Below are 18,691 nucleotides of genomic sequence, written 5' to 3' on the forward strand. Positions count from 1 at the left end.
TTAATAGAGACAGGCTTTCTCCCTGTTGGCCAGGCTGGTCTCAAACTCCTAACCTCAGGTGATCCACCTGCCTCAGCCTCCCAAAATGCTGGGATTACTGGCATGAGCCCACTGTGCTCAGCCAAATGCCAGTTTTATAGCTGCAGTGTTTTGATTTCTCAATCTTTCAGGTGAAATATTACTTATTTCACAAACTAGCCTGCGTTGAAAATACACACACATAGAAAACATGCAATCTCACAATCACATTAAGCAATAAAGCTGACTTGTAACATCCACAGCCCCAAGTCACTGAATGAATAAAGGGACATGAGGACCACAGCCTTTTTCTTCGGAGCTGCACATATTTGGTGAGAACCTTCTCTGGCCTTTCACTATGGCCTCCCCATCTGTGGAAAGTAAAATTTGCTTTTCCATATTTAGCTCAAATTGATCAAAAATCTACAATGAGAGGTGACTATACCAACAAGCTGCAGAAGAGAAAGAGTATCTTGATAAACACTTCAGGTCACCCTGGTGGATAAGCAGAACCACATTGAGCCCATTGGCTGCATGTGGGTCAAACCTGATCAGAAAAAGAGTGGATAAGTGTGCTAAGCCAGGGCTCTCAAGACAAAAAGGCACCTGAGGCCAGGCACGGTGGCTCACGCCTGTAATGCTAACACTTTGGGAGGCCAAGGCAGGCAGATCATTTCAGGTCAGGAGTTCAAGACCAGCCTCACCAACATGGTGAAACCTATTTCTACAAAAAAAATACAAATAAATAAATAAATAAAAATTAGCTGGGCCTGGGGGTGCATGCTTATAATCCCAGCTATAAGGGAAGCTCAGGCAGGAGAATCGCTTGAACCCGGGAGGTGGAGGTTGCAGTGAGCCAAGATCACGCCACTGCACTCCAGCCTGTGTGAAAGAGTCAGACTCTGTGTTCAAAACAAACAACAAAAAAGGCACCTGAATTCTTCACTGTATTGTTTTAAATTCCCTACAGCCAACAGCATGGAAAATATGTGCATTTATTGTCAAGGACAGAGAAGGCAGAGCATGTTGAACTACGCTCCTACCCAACGACTCACAGGTAAGGATAACAGAAACAGGACAGAGTAACAGTGGGAGCAAGTTTAAAGGAGTCAATTAAAGGGCTGAAATCCCGGTGCCTGTTGGCAAAAAGAAAGGCAACAAGAAGACGCCTGTGGACTGACTGGCTGCAGCTCAGCCAAGGGACTAGATGCTTTCGCAGGCGCATCAAGACTAAGGTGCTGCTGAATTTCTTATCGCGGGACTAGCAAATCTTGGCAGCTACCTGCTTTTGTAAATAAAGTTGTACTGGCATCCAGACACACTCACGCATTTAGGTAATGTCTGTGACTGCTTCCACACTAGAAGGAAGGGCTGAGTGTCTGCGGTAGCTGGCAAAGCCTAAACTACTTTCTGCCAGGCCCTTTTCTGAAAAAGTTTGCTGACTTCACCTATGCTAAACAACTAACATTTCAAAAATTAATGTGGTCACAATTTATCTAAGAAATTTAATTTCAAAATGATACGGGCAAGTTTATTTCTTCCTCCATGCCTCTCTCTTCTCAACTGTAAAACTGGGGTAACAATCATGCCTACTTCCCAAGACTCCCAGACAATTAAATAAGCTAGATAATGCAGGATTAAAGGAGCTAATAGAAAGCACTTAGAATGCTCTATAAATACCAGCTATCCGTTAAATACTATGGTAATGCAGCTAGGTACTTGTGGCTCGGGGTGAAATTCTCTGTGGAATTTAAAATATGCTGTAACTCTAAATAAATGATGGCACAATTATGCAATGGATTATTCTGCAGCTGTGAAAAGGAATGAAGACATTTAATGTACTGATATGGAAAGATTACGATATATCCATCAAGCAAAAAAACGAAAAAAAAAAAAAAAAAAAAGCAAGCTGGAGAACAGTGGATATAGCATCTGCCTTTTATATTTTAAAAAGGAGAAAAATTAAGATTGTATATTTGTATTTTCTTTTATATGCATAAAGAAATTCTAACCAATAACAAGCTACCAGCAGGGGCTGAGGAGCAGTGGAAACTGGGCAGAAAGGGAAGAAGTGAGACAGATTTTTCATTGTGTAACATTTTATATATATATTTTTTCAAGACGGAGTCTCGCTCTATTGCCTAAGCTGAAGTGTAGTGGCTCGATCTTAGTTCACTGCAACATCCACCTCCTGGGTTCGAGCAATTTTCCTGCCTCAGCCTCCCGAGTAGCTGGGATTACAGATGTGTGCCACCACACCTGGCTAATTTTTTTATTTTTAGTGAAGATGGGGTTTCACCATGTGGGCCAGGCTGGTCTGGAACTCCTGACCTCAGGTGATCTGCTCGTCTTGGCCTCCCAAAGTGCTGGGAGCCACCGCACCTGGCCATTTTTAAAAACTCTTGAACCAGGTGAATGGATTACCTATAAAAATAATTAAATTAAAAATGTTGTATCTCAAACAGCTTAGAAGGGAGTACAGATGCCGTGCTCTGGAAACCGTTAGGTTAGTTCGAACGTGCCTCTGACGAAGACCGCAACATTAAAAAGGCACGTGAAGTGTCTAAATGCAAGTCAAAAAATGCGGATGAAAAACAACATTTGGTACATGTGATTTAAAATCTGTATACACCATGACATGAAATTAATGGCATAAACAGAAATTTGGCTGTCAAGTCTCTGTCTTCAAAAGTTAATATAGTCAAAGACTTTTCTGAGGTTCTTTTCTCTTAGGGGAGAAGGCCTTGCATTTGGGCTTATGCTTCATATTCTCTAGAAACCAACACAATGGTGACATACAGAATACAAAGTGACATTTCTCCCTCCACCCCAGCCACCAGACCCTTTTCTATGCATTTAAATGCATGCATACCTATTATACCACAATTTCCTTTTTCCACAAAATAGTGTCTTGATCTTTCCACGATATAAATATAGAGCTCCCTTTTCTTTTAATGGCTGTAGTATTTTCTAACTTATTCAACCATTACCTGTTTCTAAGGTACTTCAACTTTTTTTTTTTTTGCTATTTTAGACTGTACTGCTATGAATATCCTTGTACTTCTGCAAGATATGGAATTGGGCAAACTTGAAAGAACCACTGAGAAGAATTTAGATTGACAATTTGCCTCATAACAAATCAATTTCAGATAGAAAAGTTCCATGTATTTTTAATGAACCAAATCAGAAGAGCTGACAGATAATGAAATAAAATATTAACAATTAAAAATACAAAGGCATTGGTATGCAACTAGATTTTTTAAAAAGCAGAAAAATAAAATGCAAAGGCAAAAACGGATAGATTTAACTCAGAAAGTATAAAAACTTAATAAAATCCCAGCACTTTGGGAGGCCGAGGCGGGAGGTCCAAAGATCGAGACCATCCTGGTCAACATGGTGAAACCCCGTCTCTACTAAAAATACAAAAAATTAGCTGGGCATGATGGCGCGTGCTTGTAGTCCCAGCTACTCAGGAGGCTGAGGCAGGAGAATTGCCTGAACCCAGGAGGCAGAGTTTGCAGTGAGCCGAGATCACGCCATTGCACTCCAGCCTGGGTAACAAGAGCGAAACTCCATCTCAAAAACAAAACAAAACTTAATACAGTTTTTATAACAACAACCAGGGATAAAGAATGCATAAAATGTTTCTAATACATATGAAAATGTCAGGATCTCAATAACTAAATGGGCAATACAAGGAAATGAGAGTAAAGTTTAAAGTAATAGGTACTAATGTGTAACTATTAGCAATTTTTCCAGGTGAAGATTAGTACAGTTAAAAAAAAAATTTTACAAATCACTTTTTAAAAATGAAGACTGCTGGAGCTTCAGGGAAACCAGAGAAGCGAGAGAAAAGCAACATGGTAACACTGATTAAAATGGAAAATATCTGTGTTTTTTGATCCTATGCCTAGAAATTTATTTTGTGGAGACAATTCAAAGAAGAAAGAGCATGAGTTCTTGAAACAAGTTGATCACTGCAGCATTATTTAGAAGCAAAAAGTGTGAAACTAGATGTTAATAACACTTAGGATAAATAACACTATGTTGAAACACAGTTCACATAAAATTATTATTAGTTTTTGAGACAGGGTCTTGCTCTGTCCCCCAGGCTGGAGTGCAGTGGTGTGATCTCGCTTCCCTGCAACCTCCACCTTTTGGGGTCAAGCGATTCTCTCACCTCAGCCTCTCAAGTAGCTGGGATTACAGGTGTGTACCACCGCACTTGGCTAATTTTTGCATTTTCTGTAGAGACAGTGTCTCGCCATGTTGCCCAGGCTTGTCTCGAACTCTGGGCTCAAGTGATCTGCCCTTCTCAGCCTCCCAAAGTGCTAGGATTACAGGCGTGAGCCACTGCGCCTGGCCCAAAATTCTTTTTAAAAGCAGAAGACAATAGAAATAGTGGATATGTAAAGGTGATGGGATTATGAATACGGTTTCTTGTGAATGTTTCCTTAATATATGATGTTTTTAAAAGGCTGCAGAGTCTTTAAAAGAAGGAGAGCTTTACAGAGACGATGGGAGTGATCACTTCTTTGAATGGGACTGGTTTCTGGACATCATGAGATGCTGCTCTCCATGATGAAACAGCATTTGACATCAAGTTCAACATTAATATAATAAAAATCTTAGTGAATCAGTTTTCACAACACAAAAATGTTGTACACACTAGCGGTTCTATAAATAACACATGCTTTCATTTAACATCAAGACACTTCAGGGCAAAGACACAAAGTTCTAAATGGATTATAACAAACTTATTTCGGTATTGATAAATACTTACCAAGTAATAACTGTAGTATATAAAATATAAGTCCAAAGACACTGTTTGGCTGGTTTAATACACCATCCTTTCCAAAAATGGAACCCAAAAGACCAAATCCTCGACCCCATCTGTAAAATAAGGAAAACCAGTAACCCTCTATTTGAATGTCCCTATTTAAAAAATGTCAAATTATTTGAGAATGCTATCCAATTCTAAAATCAACTAAGTTGCCAAATGTCTTAAATGTCCTGTGTGGAAAGAGTGATTTACCCCCAAAGAGGGAGGCCAGTCACTAGATTTCTGATTAAAATGAACATATCTAAAAGTGCCAGTATACCCATCTGATTCTCTAAGTTGCCAATTTCTCTATAGTCCCTTCTCCAAAAGGTAGGGCAAATTATTCTTTTTCCAATGACATTAGTATTTGAGAAGGAGATCTCTCTATGCTTAGCCAGGGTCTCTTAACAGTGGACCACTGACATTTTGGACTAGATAATTCTTTGTGCTGGGGGGGTGTCCAGTGCATTACATAACTAACATCCCTGGCCTCCACCCCAGATATGACTACCAAAAACAGTCACAGTCATTGCCAAACATCCTCTGGGACACAATGGCCCCCAGCTCAAAGTCATAGATTAAGCTATGCTATTTATTCACTCAAAGAATGTAGATTGAAAAATTGTTTCTTCACAAATGTCACCAGGATATGCATTAAGAAATATCCTGGGAATGTATTTTTTAAATGTAGGGCTAGGTGTGGTGGCTCATGCCGGTAAACCCAGCACGTTGGGAGGCCGAGATGGGTGGATCAACTGAGGTCAAGAGTTTGAGACCAGCTTGGCTAACGGGGTGAGATCTCATCTCTACTCAAAATACAAAAAATCAGCTGGGCGTGATGGCGGGCGCCTGTAATTCCAGCTATTAGGGAGGCTGAGGCAGAACCACTTGAACCCAGGATGTGGAGGGTGCAGTGAGCCAAGATCGTGCCACTGCACCCGAGCCTGGGTAAGAGCAAAACTCCTTAAAAAAAAAAAAAAAAAAAAAAAAAAAGTAAGATAATATCAGAAACTGTAGGTCTTTCCTGGAATCCTATCTCAGAAGTAAAAACCCGGATACGTTATATGTCTTATCAGTTTTTATTTGCAATTAACTTTAAATCTTGCATTTGACTGAACATTTTTAAACCCTAATTTTTGTTCTAAATTGTTAATACTGATTTGATAAAACTTGATACAAATATCAACCTAACATTCACTTTGAATAAAAAACCTTTGAAGATAATGTTTCAATTTTGGATAGAACAAGAGTGCTTCCTAAATACTAAAACCAATAACCAGTTGTGTTCAGTCAGTAGAGAAACACTCTAAATAAAATCTAAACTGTGGTTCTGAAAAGGAACTGCCCCAAAACAAGGAGAAATAAGCTATTCAAGGACCAAGATACAGAATAAAACCCCTTCATCACGATGATGTTAGGAGATGAAAATGACCCTGATTTTACAAACGAGTAAGAGCCATGAAGATTTTTATTGTACAATTTCTTTTCTTTTCTTTTTCTTTTTTTTTTTTTTGGAGACAGGATCTTCCTCAGTTGCCCAGGCTGGAGTACAGTCGCAATCATGACTCACTGCAGCCTTGATCTCTTGGGCTCAAGTGATCCTCCTGCCTCAGCCTCTGAGAGTAGCTGAGACTGACACTCAGCTTTTTTTTTTTTTTGTATTTTTTATAGCATTGGGGCTTTGCCATGTGCCCAGGCTGGTCTCGAACTAATGGGTTCAAGCAATCCTCCCAGCCTGGCCTCCCAAAGTGCTGGAATTACAGGCTCAGCTACCATACCCAGCCTTCAGTTGCACATTTCAAGGAATATAAAATAATTTCCATTATATTCATTTATTCTTTCACTCATCTAAATACTTATTGAGCACATACTATGTGCACTGGTGCTAGGGGTTGGGGATCCAGAAGTGAACGAGCAAGACAAGATGTTGCCCTTGAGGAGCTTAAATTCTATTTAGGGAAGAGAAGACATAGACAGGTGAACAATGCCCAAGTTACCTGCAGAAATGGACACAGCTTGTAACAGATACAGGAATTTAGAAGGGGGAACTCTAGATTAGTGCTTCTGGGATTTTAAAACCGCAATCATGCTGGGCGCAGTGGCTCAAGCCTGTAATCCCAGCACTTTGGGAGGCCGAGGCAGGTGGATCACGAGGTCAAGAGATCAAGACCATCCTGGTCAACATGGTGAAACCCCATCTCTACTAAAAATACAAAAAATTAGCTGGGCATGGTGGTGCGTGCCTGTAATCCCAACTACTCGGGAAGCTGAGGCAGGAGAATTGCCTGAACCCAGGAGGTGGAGGTTGCGGTGAGCTGAGATCGTGCCATTGCACTCCAGCCTGGGTAACAAGAGCGAAACTCCGTCTCAAAAAAAAAAAAAACAACACACAATCACTTTCGGGTCTTGTTAAAATGTAGCTTTTCTTTTAGTGGTGTGTGGTGGGGCCTATTATTCTGCAATTCCAAAGAAAACATAACACAACACAAAACACATGCAGGCAATACTGATGCTTCTGGTCTGAGGACCACACTTGGAGCTCCACTGTGGACAGAGAAGGGGTGTAGGAAGCTCCTCTAGCTGGACGGTCAGGAAGGACCTTTCCCAGGAATTAAATTCTGAAGGCGATCTGAGTGATGGGAAGCAGCAAGTCAAAGGCCTTGAGGCAGGACTGAGCCGTGCGTGTGCCAAGGAGGCCATGGAGGCTGGGGCGTGGTGACTGGGGAGGGTGACAGGAGAACTAGGCACAAGTCCAATCATTGACATCACTTAGGGCCTAATGTGTAGCGAAGAGTTTGAATTTTATTCTAATTGCAATGACAGACGTTTGGTAGCTTTCAAACCCGAGAGTGAGATAAACTTACTTAGGATCACTCTTCGCTGCTGTGTAAGGAACAAAATGCTGGGGGCTGGAGTAGAGACAGGGAGAAACTACACATAATCAAACTTTTGGCCTGCTCATCCCAAGCAGGGATTCAAACGTAAGTCACCGCCTCTGGCAACAGAAATGAGTGGCATACTGCCAAAACTGTCATGGCTAAACAGACTTTTTATATATTCAAAGCACTGGTCTGTGCCTGATTATTCATGTAAGATCACATGGGCATCTTCCTTGAAAACAATGTGGTCATCCACAAATGAAGATATTATCAGTTATACATGCATAAGGTTTCAAAACAAGGCAACACCAAGGGCTTCTAATACAGAGCTGTTCCTTCCTCCAGCCCTCCCCAAGTTCGGTTCTTATCTCCAGAGGCATCCACTTTGATGACTGTTAACTGTTTTCACTCTTACTTAACTCCACATTTCTAAAAATGTTTACATTGCTTTTCCTTTTTTTTTTTTTCTCTTTTTGAGACACTCTAGCTCTGTTGCCCAGGCTGGAGTGCAGTGGCACAATCTCAGCTCAATGCAACATTTGCCTCCTGGGTACAAGCAATTCTCCTGCTTCCGACTTCTGAATAGATGGAATTACAGGCACCACCACCACCACACCTGGCTAATTTTTGTAGAGATGGGGTTTCACCATGTTGGCCAGGCTGGCCTCAGGTCATCAGTCTGCCTCTGCGCCTGGCCCTAAATATTATCTCTTGACTTTCTAATATGGTAAGACAGAATATTGTTGGTTGTTTGTTTGTTTTGAGACAGGGTCTCACTCTGTTAATCATGGAGCACAGTGGTGTGGTCTGGGCTCACTGCAACCTCTACCTCCCAGTCTCAAGCAATTTTCCCTCCTCAGCCTCTCGAGTAGCTGGGACCACAGGCAAACACCACCATGCCTGGCTAATTTTTGTATTTTTGGTAAGAGATGGGGTTTTACCATGTTGCCCAGGCTGGTCCTGAACTCCTGAGCTCAGACAACCCACCTGTCTTAGCCTCCCCAAATGCTGGGATTACAGGCATGAGTTACTGTGGCCAGCCAAATATTGCTTTTTTTTTTTTAAGTTTAGTATATAATAAAAGACTTCAAATGCATATACACAAAGTGAACAGAAGAGTGTAATAAACACCATTTATTGTTTTGCTGTGGCAAAAAAAAAAACCCAAATAAAAACAAAAACACGCAAAACAAAGAAACCCCCACATACCCATCACCCAGCTTGAATAATTATGCCTTTCTTATTGTATCTCCACCTCTACGCTCATCACTTGAGAGTTACTTTTTAGTTCTTTAATTTTATTCCTTGGGACGGAGTCTCCCTCTAGCGCCCAGGCTGGAGTGGAGTGCAGAGGCGCGATCTCAGCTCGCTGCAACCTCCACCTCCTGAATTCAAGTGATTCTCCTGCCTCAGCCTCCCAAGTAGCTGGGACCACGGGCATGTTCCACCACGTCTGGCTAATTTTTTGTATTTTTAGACTTCAAATGATCCGCCCACTCTGGCCTCCCAAAGTGCTGGGATTACGGGCACAAGCCACCATGCTCAGCCACAGGTTAAACTTCTGATTACCTTTATTTACTGATTCCTTACTGGTATTTTGGAAATCATTTGCTTTTTTTGTTTAAATTTTTGTTACAATATGCAATTATCTTGCTTTTACCACTTTAATAATAGCAACATTTACTCCTTAAAACAATAATCTTAAAATTCTCTCTACTTTTTAAAATAAATAAGTCAATTAATTTGTTTATTTATGAGACAGAGTTTCGCTCCTGTTGCCCAGGCTGGAGTGCAATGGCGCAATCTTGGCTCTTAAACTCCTGATCATTAAAAAGGGAGAATGAGCTGGGAGCAGTGGCTAACACCTGTAATCCCAGCACTTTGGGAGGCTGAGGCAGGTGCATCACCTGAGGTTGGCAGTTTGAGACCATCCTGACCAACATGGAGAAACCCCATCTCTACTACTAAAAATACAAAATTAGCCAGGAATGGTGGCTCATACTTGTAACCCCAGCTACTTGAGAGGCTGAGGTAGAAGAATTGTTTGAACCTGGAGGCGGAGGTTGCAGTGAGCCGAGATCTTGCCATTGCACTCCAGCCTGGACCACAAGAGCAAAACTCTTGTCTCCAAAAAAAAAAAGAGGAGAATTGACATTGGAAAGCCTAAAATGGTGGGAGAAACATCTGCCAGGCTTAGAAGGGTGCATATAAGGTGTTGTGAGGAGTTTCGTGGAAGATCTGTATACTTATCTGGTAAGCTGCTGTTTTGTTTTCATTATTTTCAGTGTTATTACAGTTATACATATATATAGTTGAACACAAAGCAGCATTCCTCTGACCCCTGAGGAATTCTCCTCAGAAGCAACTAATTTTTAGTGGTTTTTCTCAATATTTACTCACAAATTTCTTTTTACAAAAATGCCTTATTTTTACTTTTTAATTAAAAATTTCTTTTTTTAGAGATGAGATCTCATTATGTTGGCCAGGCTGGTCTTGAACTCCTGGGCTCAAGCAATCCTCCCACCTCAGCCTCCCTAAGTGCTGTTAATACAGGCATGAGCCGCCTGGCCACTTACTGTTTTTGGATAATCTATCACTGTATCCTAAACTAGACTATGATTTGGTAGACTTTCACTTCCCCCTCCCTCTCCCAATTACACCAGAATTTGTACTTATATCGAAACTTCTGGTTTTGTCGGTATATACTGTTTTCATGGTTGTCAGTATATTGTCTGACACAGAGCCCAAAACGGTCCATCCTAACACAAAATTCTGTATTGTGAATCAAGTCATAGGTGATCAGTAAACAGACACAACGCCACGTGGCATGGTCCAGACAAAATTTTCCTGAGCATGTTAAAAGTGTGGTGGCTCACAGCCGGATTCCCAGCACTTTGGGAGCCGAGGCATGTGGATCACTGGAGGTCAGGAGTTCGAGACCAGCATGGCCAATGTGCAAACCCCTCCCGCCACCCTGTGTCTACTCTCTACTACAAATACAAAAATCAGCTGGGCATGGTGGCACATGCCTGTAATCCCAGCTACTCAGGAGGCTGAGGCAGGAGAATCACTTGAACCTGGGAGGTGGAGGATGCGGTGAGCTGACACTGCACCACTGCATTCCAGCCTGGGCAACAAAGTGAGACCCTGTCTCAAACAAAAAAAAGAAAAAGAAAGAAAGAAAAAGAAAAAGGAAAGGAAAGAGAAAAATTCAGCCTGTGATCCCAACACTTTGGGAGGCTGAGGTGAACAGCTCACCTGAGGTCAGGAGTTCAAGACCAGCCTGGTCAACATGGTGAAACCCCATCTCTACTAAAAATACAAAAATTAGGCTGGGCGTGGTGGCTCATGCCTGTAATCCCAGCAGTTTGGGAGGCCGAGGTGGGTGGATCACCTGAGGATAGGCGTTCAAGACCAGCCTGGCCAACATGGCGAAACCTTGTCTCTACAAAAATTACCAGGGCGTAGTGGCGGGCACCTGTAATCTTAGCTACTTGGGAGGCTGAGATAGGAGAATCGCTTGAACCTGGCAGGCAGAGGTTTCAGTGAGCCAAGATTGCGCCATGGCACTCCAGCCTGGGCAACAACAGTGAAACTCTGACTTTTTTAAAAAAAAAAAAAAAAAAAAAAGAGGCTGGGTGCAGTGGCTCAGCCTATAATCCCAGCACTTTGGCAGGCCGAGGCGGGTGGATCACGAGGTCAAGAGATCGAGACCATCCTGGTCAACATGGTGAAACCCTGTCTCTACTAAAAATACAAAAAATTAGCTGGGCATGGTGGCACGTGCCTGTAATCCCAGCTACTCGGGAGGCTGAGGCAGGAGAATTGCCTGAACCCAGGAGGCGGAGGTTGCAGTGAGCCGAGATCACGCCATTGCACTCCAGCCTGGGTAACAAGAGCGAAACTCCATCTCAAAAAAAAAAAAAAAGAAAAGAAAAGAAAAGAAAAAAAAAATTCAACAAGTCTTTAAACTCTGCCAGTATTTTTACTAGGAATATCACTGCTTTTATCATCTGGTCACAAGGTTACCTGGGTTTTGAGTGGTCTGCCCTATTCCTGTCCTATAACTTCTGGTACTTTTTAAAAATACTTTTTATTGGAACATCATTACATATCATAAAGTACAAATGTATAAGCTCAGTGAATTTCTATGAGCTGAACACACCCATGCGTCAGTAGTGGGATCCAGAAACAGAGCAATACAGCTGGGCATGGGGACCATGCCTGTAATCCCAGCACTCTGGGAGGCCAAAGTGGGTGGATCAGTTGAGGCCAGGATTTCGAGACTAGACTGGCCAGCATGGTGCAACCCCATCTTTACTAAGTATGTGGCACCACATGCCTGCAGCCCCAGCTACTTGGGAGGCTGAGACAGAGAACTGGTTGAACCAGTGAGGTGGAGGTTGCAGTGAGCCGAGATCAATCATACCACTGCACTCCAGCCTGGGTGACAGAGCAAGACTGTCAAAAAAAAAAAAGAAAGAAAGAAAGAAAGACAGAAAGAAAGAAACAGAACAATATCAGCACCTCAGAGGCACCCCACTCCATACCCTTATTCCAGTTACCTCTCCTCCCCAGAAGACCACTCTTCTGGGGTCTTTCTAAAAAATATTATATTAAAATTATAATATAACAAACAATATAGTAAATATAAAATAAAATATATTTAATAATGTATTTAAAAAAATTTTTTTATAAGGCACATACCTTTATAGCCACCACCCACATTGAGAAACAGAACTTTGGCAGGACATGGCAGCTCACATGCCTGTAATCCTGCACTTTGAAAGACCAGGAGTTCAAGACCAGCCTGGGCAACATAATGAGACTCTGTTCCTACTTAAAAAAAAAAACAAAAAACACTTGTTAAGTGTGAAGGTATATGCCTGTAGTCCCAGCTACTCGGAAGGCTGATCACTTGAGCCCAGGAGCTTGAGGCTGCAAGCAGTGAGCTATGATTGCACCAGGTACTGCAGCCTGGGTGACAGAGTGAGAGCATGTCTTAAAAAAAAAAAAAAGAAAGAAAAAAGAAAAAGAAAAGAAATAGAACTTTGCTAGCCCCTTTCTATGGCCCAATGCAATTAAACACCTCTTCTTTCCTCTAAAAGCACTAACTATCCCAACTTTTATCCTTGAGTTATCTAAGGATTTAAGACAAGTGAGCATTCCTAGACACTATATAGTTTAATCCCCGCTGCCATTTTACTTGCTATGTTGTTTAGGACTCTCTTAAGCTATAGATTCTTTGCCCCGGTATTTTCAGGGCTCAATTCTGTGAAAATAAAAATTTCCAGAGACATGTTATACTGTCCATAACAAAAATATCTACAATTAACTCTCACTGTATTTCCTTTTCAGCAGAAATTGCTTTTCCTGGAGTTAAAATTTATATTTTGTTTGCTTAGTTTTCTGTGTCACCGTTATTAGTTTTCTGAACCCCTTCTGAGCAATATTTTAAAGAAGATCACCCATGTCAAGAAATGCATGATTTTCCCTGCAGGTATCTCTGCTGGAGCCCTTGGCCTTCCTGGTATACTCTGCATGACGTGGTATGGGCTGGCTGCTCTCTAGGCCTGCTGCAGCTGTCACCCTAAGACGTCCAATCTCTTCCCTACACTGAATCTCTCATTTCTTATATTTGGTGTCTTCTATTTCTCCTTGGTTTACTTTACCTGGTGGCACAATCCTCTAATAGCTTCTTTCCTTGAGAAAATACACACTGGATGTGAAATTTCTGACATACTGGAAATCTAAACATATCTTTCTTCTGCTATCATAATTGATTGATTGATTGATTGTTTGGGTATATAATTATACATTAAAAATAATTTTCTGGCCAGGTATAATGGCTCATGCCTGTTATTACAGCACTTTGGGAGGCTCAGGATTGCTTGAGGAGAGCAGTTCAAGACCAGCCTGAGCAACATGGTGAGACCCCATCTCTATAAAACATAAAAAAAATTAGCCAGGTGTGGTGGCATGCACCTGCAGCCCCAGCTTTTGGGGCAGCTGGGGTGGAATGACTGCTTGAGCCCAGCAGCTCGAGGCTGAAGTGAACTAGGATTGTGTCGCTGCATTCCAGACTGGGTGACAGTGAGACCCTGTCTCGAAAACATAAAAACTAAAAGAAGTAGTAACAATTTACCCTCAGAATGTCTTAAAGACAATTTAGTGTCATGATCAGACTATTACATTTGGCAATCAACTGCATCAGTGCAAAAACCAAAGATGTACATTAAAATTCTTTGTTGGATTGCTTTACAGAGAACAGAAACTAAAATACCTTGTTATACAACGAGTCCAAAATACAGCCCTGGAGTCTTCTGCCCATGCACATGAGCACTGCCTGAAGTACATCTCTGAAGCAGCTGGGCCCTGCCACCACTGTGCCTGGCTGAGTTTGTGAATCCCCTGTAACCTGAGGCTTCCCCGTCCCTGCTCTGGCTAAGCCTTATTTCCTGCAGTAATTAATGCCCTCTGCCTCTGCCATATCTACTGCAATCACCACAGCCATGTTGGTATCAGGGTTGGGCAAAATATTGGCTCCCACAACCATAGGGGCCAGAGCTTCTGCCTCCAAAGATTTTTCTCTTTATGGGTCCAAGATTTGAAGACTGACTGTTCTAACTATCAAAATCACTGTCGCTTCTACCACTTCCAAGACTGCTTCCACTGTTACCAAATCCATGATAGCCACCCCCACTGCCACCAATATCCACCACCACCATGGCTGCCACCAAAGCCACCACGACCAAACTTGTCACTCCCACCAAAACCACCTCCGCCAGTTTCCAGGACCCTTTGGCCTCTGGCTGGATGAGGACTAGTCATGTCCTGCTGCAACCCGGGCTTTCCTGACTTCACAGCTGTGGCCATTGACAGGACAGGACTTCTGAATGACAGTCTTATCCACGCAGTCCGGGTCGTGAAAGGTTACAAAAGCAAAGACCCTTTTCTTGCCACTGCCTCAGTCAGCTGTGATTTCAATCACTTCGGTTTTCCCATCCTGTTCAAAATGATCTCTTAGGTGATGTTCTTTGGTGTCCTGTTTACTGCTGCCAACAAGTAGCTTTTCCACAGTCACGTGGGCACCTGGTCTTTGAGAACCTTCTCTTCAGACAGCTCTTCCATCTACCTGGTATGGCCTTGATTCAGAGCTACACCCGTCTCGTCCACAGTGGCAGATGACCAACCCAAAGCCCACGGAGTGCCTGGAGTTTGGGTCTCAGGACCACACAGTTGTGAGCACTCCCCACGGCTCAGAAGGGCTCCCCAGACTCTTGGCTGTTTCAAGGCTTCCCCAGTTGTTCAGGCTCTTTAGGAGAGGGCTCAGACATGCCCACAGTGGGGAGAGAGGCCTGAACGATGCTTCCTTGGCAGCACTAAAGGCCACAAATCCTTCAACTTTTTTTTTTTGAGACGGAGTTTCGCTCGTTACCCAGGCTGGAGTGTAATGGCGCGATCTCGGCTCACGGCAACCTCCGCCTCCTGGGTTCAGGCAATTCTCCTACCTCAGCCTCCCGAGTAGCTGGGATGACAGGCACGCGCCACCACGCCCGGCCTCCAACATTTTTAAAGATACTCTTCCACCATCCTGCTTTCAGAGTTGGCCCTTGAAAAATGTGATGCTATTCTGACCTTTGAATGTGACCTGTTTCTGCTCTAAGAATCTTCTTTTTAATCTGAGTGTTATCAGTTTTCACAAAGGATGTGCCTTGTTGTGGATGTTCACTTGTTCACTGGGAAGGGATCTTTTCATGCAGAAATTCACATTCTTCAAAACGAGGACATTTTCATATATTTCTCTTTCTCTCTTTTTCTTTTTTTATAGAGATGGGATTTCACCATGTTGGCCAGATCTCCTGACCTTGGGATGCGCCCACCTCGGCCTCCAAAAGTGCTGGAATTACATGTGTGAGCCACTGCGCCTGGCCATTTTCATATATTTCTTTTCTTTTTTTTTTGAGACGGAGTTTCGCTCTTGTTACCCAGGCTGGAGTGCAATGGCGCGATCTTGGCTCACCGCAACCTCCGCCTTCTGGGTTCAGGCAGTTCTGCCTCAGCCTCCTGAGTAGCTGGGATTACAGGCATGCGCCACCATGCCCAGCTAATTTTTTGTATTTTTAGTAGAGACGGGGTTTCACCATGTTGACCAGGATGGTCTTGATCTCTTGACCTCGTGATCTACCCGCCTCAGCCTCCCAAAGTGCTGGGATTAAAGGCGTGAGCCACCACGCCTGGCCATTTTCATATATTTCTTAGCCAAATGTTGGTGCTCTAATTTTCTTTATTTCTTTTTTAAAAATTGATACTAGTGTGAAAACAGATCCTTTAATTTGCTGTGATCTTGTTTTCTCTCTTTTTCCTTTTCCTCCATTTCTAGGAGATTAGCATGACCCTCCCAAACCTGCGAAATTCCTTTATTAAACTTACTGCTACCGCACGTTTAATCTTGGTGCTCTGAGTCTCTGGTTGTTCCTGTGACAGAAACAGCATGTAGCTTTGGTGAAGGGTATCCCTTTCTCTCAGATCTGAGGAGATCCAATCATTCATGGTTTACGCTTACTTTACTTCTGGCTACTTCAATTTTTGGTTGCTCCAAGTTCCTTGGACATGTGTCCATGTGTATCTGTCTCTCATACTAGAGACTTTCCTCAAATGTCTGGGGACCATTCACTGTCTATTCATCAGTAAGACAAAAGCATTAAAAAGTGGAGTGCCAGTCAGGCACAGTGCTTGACTCCTGTAATCCCAGCACTTTGGGAGGCTGAGGGAAGGGGGATTGCTTGAACCCAGGAGTTTGAGACCAGCCTGGGCAATATGACAAACCCGTCTTTATAAAAAACAAAAAAACGATCCCAAACACACAAAACACCCCCACCCCGCAAAATATTAGTTGGGTGTGGTGGCGCATGCCTGTAGTCCCAGATACTAGCAAGGCTGAGGTGGGAGGATCTCTTGAGCCCAGAAGCTGAGGCTGCAGTGAGCCGTGTTTGTGTTACTGCACTCCAGTGTGACTGATGGAATGAGACGCTATCTCAAAAAAAAAAATCTGAATGCCAATTCCAGTGCTGGATAAAATGGACCATGCCAACTACAAGCTGCTCTTCCTGACAGATTACACCTAAAAATTGGACAACACAAAAAGCAACTGAGGATTCTGAGAGAAGTCAAAATTGGAAAACAACTAGTACAATGAAGTTTCTTGGGTTCTTCTCCCAGCTTCTCTGCATAATTGCCCAAGGGGTAAGGGGGGTTGGTCAGACAGCAAATAAACAAAACAAAACCAAAAAATCCACAAAACTTCTTTCTGGCCAGAGGATGAGGAAGACAGATCCATGTGGGCTGGAGAGTATGATGACAGCATGCTTTCACATTATTTATTTTTCCTTCCTGCCTTGCCTGAAGGCTGGCCAGCAGGCCAGGCACCTCAGGGCCTGAGAGAAAGCCTGTCTGTTTGCCTGGAAGAAGCAAGCATGTAAAAGGAATCCTGTTGTTTCTTCTCTGTTCTTTCACTGCCTCACTCTTCGGGGGATGCCAGTCACAGGGAACTCTGTGACAGTAAAGGAGGTTCAAACTGTCTGAGAGAAACCTGTCTTTCTAGCAAGAGCAACAGGGAAGGAGGTACCTGGGAGCCAGAGACTGGGAAGAAAATCCCAGCAAGAAGAGGACCAGAGACGGGAATCCCTTAATTCCATGTAGGAACTAACACTAGTCCCAGACTCACTCCTGAGTGGCACATGCATGAAATAGATCCCAAAGACACAGCAAAGTCTCTCAGAAATATACTACAATATAAACCATCACTGAAGTTGCAGACAAATCACTGAGAGGCGCACATGAGGGCAAACTCAAACGGGATAGCAGATGCTTTTAAAATGGAACTGGCGTTGGACCCATCACCCACAGAAGGAGAGACAGAGCTTGTGGTACTGGACTGCCTGTTAAAACAAAGGAAAATCATCATTCTCCAGATGTTGACAGGACCCAGACTCTTACAGCATAACCTTCAAAACACATTGGCGATGCACTCCAAGACTGTATGACATACAAAGAACCAGAAGAATGTTACCAATTCTCAAGAGAAACAAACGATGATGAACACATGTCAGCCCTGAGATGACACCGATGTTGGAATTGTCAGAATACAATTTAAAACGGTTACTACATCTGTGTTCCACAAGTGAAAGTAGAGAGAAATGACTGGAAAGATGCAGAGAAAAAGTGACCATAAAGAACAAAAACAAACAAATGGAAGCTATAGAACTAAATAATGTAAGATCTGAAATTAAAAATCCACTAGATGAGGTCAATAGCAGAATGGAGACACCAAAGGGAAGACTCAGTGAGCTGAAAGATGAACATAAATCACCAAATTTGAACAACAGAGAGGAAAACAGATTTAAAAAGAGAAGAATAGAGACTGGGAATAATCTTATATACCAAGCTTAAATCTTAAATATAGGATGCCTAAACCATATATATATTTAACAGTCTTAAACACAGGACAGTATCAAAAGGTTAAACATTTATTTCATTGGACTTACGGAAGGAGAGATTGATGCACAAAACAATATGAAGAAATAGTGACTAACTTCCCAAATTTAGACAAATATAAAAATTTATGGATTGAATAACTCAGTGAACCTGAGAGTGGATTAAACTCAAAGAACACCATACCCAGACACATCATAACCAACCTACCAAAAGCCAAAGGCAGAAAAGCTCTTGGAAAGCATCCAGAGAAAAACGACACATTATATAAGCAAACAAGAATTCAAATGCCTACCAATTTTTCTAGCTAATTTTCTGTATTTTTAGTAGAGGCAGGGTTTCACTATGTTGGCCAGGCTGGTCTTGAACTGACCTTGTGATCGGCTCGCGTAGGCCTCTCAAAGTGTTGGGACCACAGGTGTGAGCCACTGTGCCCGGCCTCGACTTTTTTTTAATCACTGAAGTGCTTTAACATTTC

The 18,691-nt window shown here is 42.6% G+C and overlaps 2 protein-coding genes across 11 annotated transcripts in view; one reads left to right on the top strand and one right to left on the bottom strand.

Annotated features, from left to right (window-relative positions):
* Positions 1-4,675, top strand: part of GUSB (glucuronidase beta) — a 38,636-nt gene extending 33,961 nt beyond the window's left edge. For 7 of the 9 annotated variants that reach the window (XR_013528440.1, XR_013528445.1, XR_013528431.1 and 4 more), the window contains 2 exons: positions 989-1,075; positions 3,053-3,247. Coding sequence is in view for 3 of the 9 variants with exons in the window: in XM_078353852.1 (XP_078209978.1) it covers positions 989-1,075; positions 3,053-3,110 (145 nt within the window). In the remaining 6 variants the exon portion in view is untranslated. Of the gene's footprint in view, positions 1-988; positions 1,076-3,052; positions 3,248-4,495 lie in introns of those variants that run through there. The other 2 variants (XR_013528436.1, XM_078353855.1) reach the window with 1 other exon arrangement.
* The window catches only part of VKORC1L1 (vitamin K epoxide reductase complex subunit 1L1), an 84,758-nt gene that overhangs the window by 4,398 nt on the left and 61,669 nt on the right, over positions 1-18,691 (bottom strand). For both annotated transcript variants that reach the window (XM_035291966.3, XM_054252467.2), the window contains one exon: positions 4,802-4,911. In XM_035291966.3, the coding sequence (XP_035147857.3) occupies positions 4,802-4,911 (110 nt within the window). The remainder of the gene's footprint in view (positions 1-4,801; positions 4,912-18,691) is intronic.

Source organism: Callithrix jacchus, chromosome 2 (genome assembly GCF_049354715.1).
Source record: "Callithrix jacchus isolate 240 chromosome 2, calJac240_pri, whole genome shotgun sequence".
NCBI lineage: Eukaryota > Metazoa > Chordata > Mammalia > Primates > Cebidae > Callithrix > Callithrix jacchus.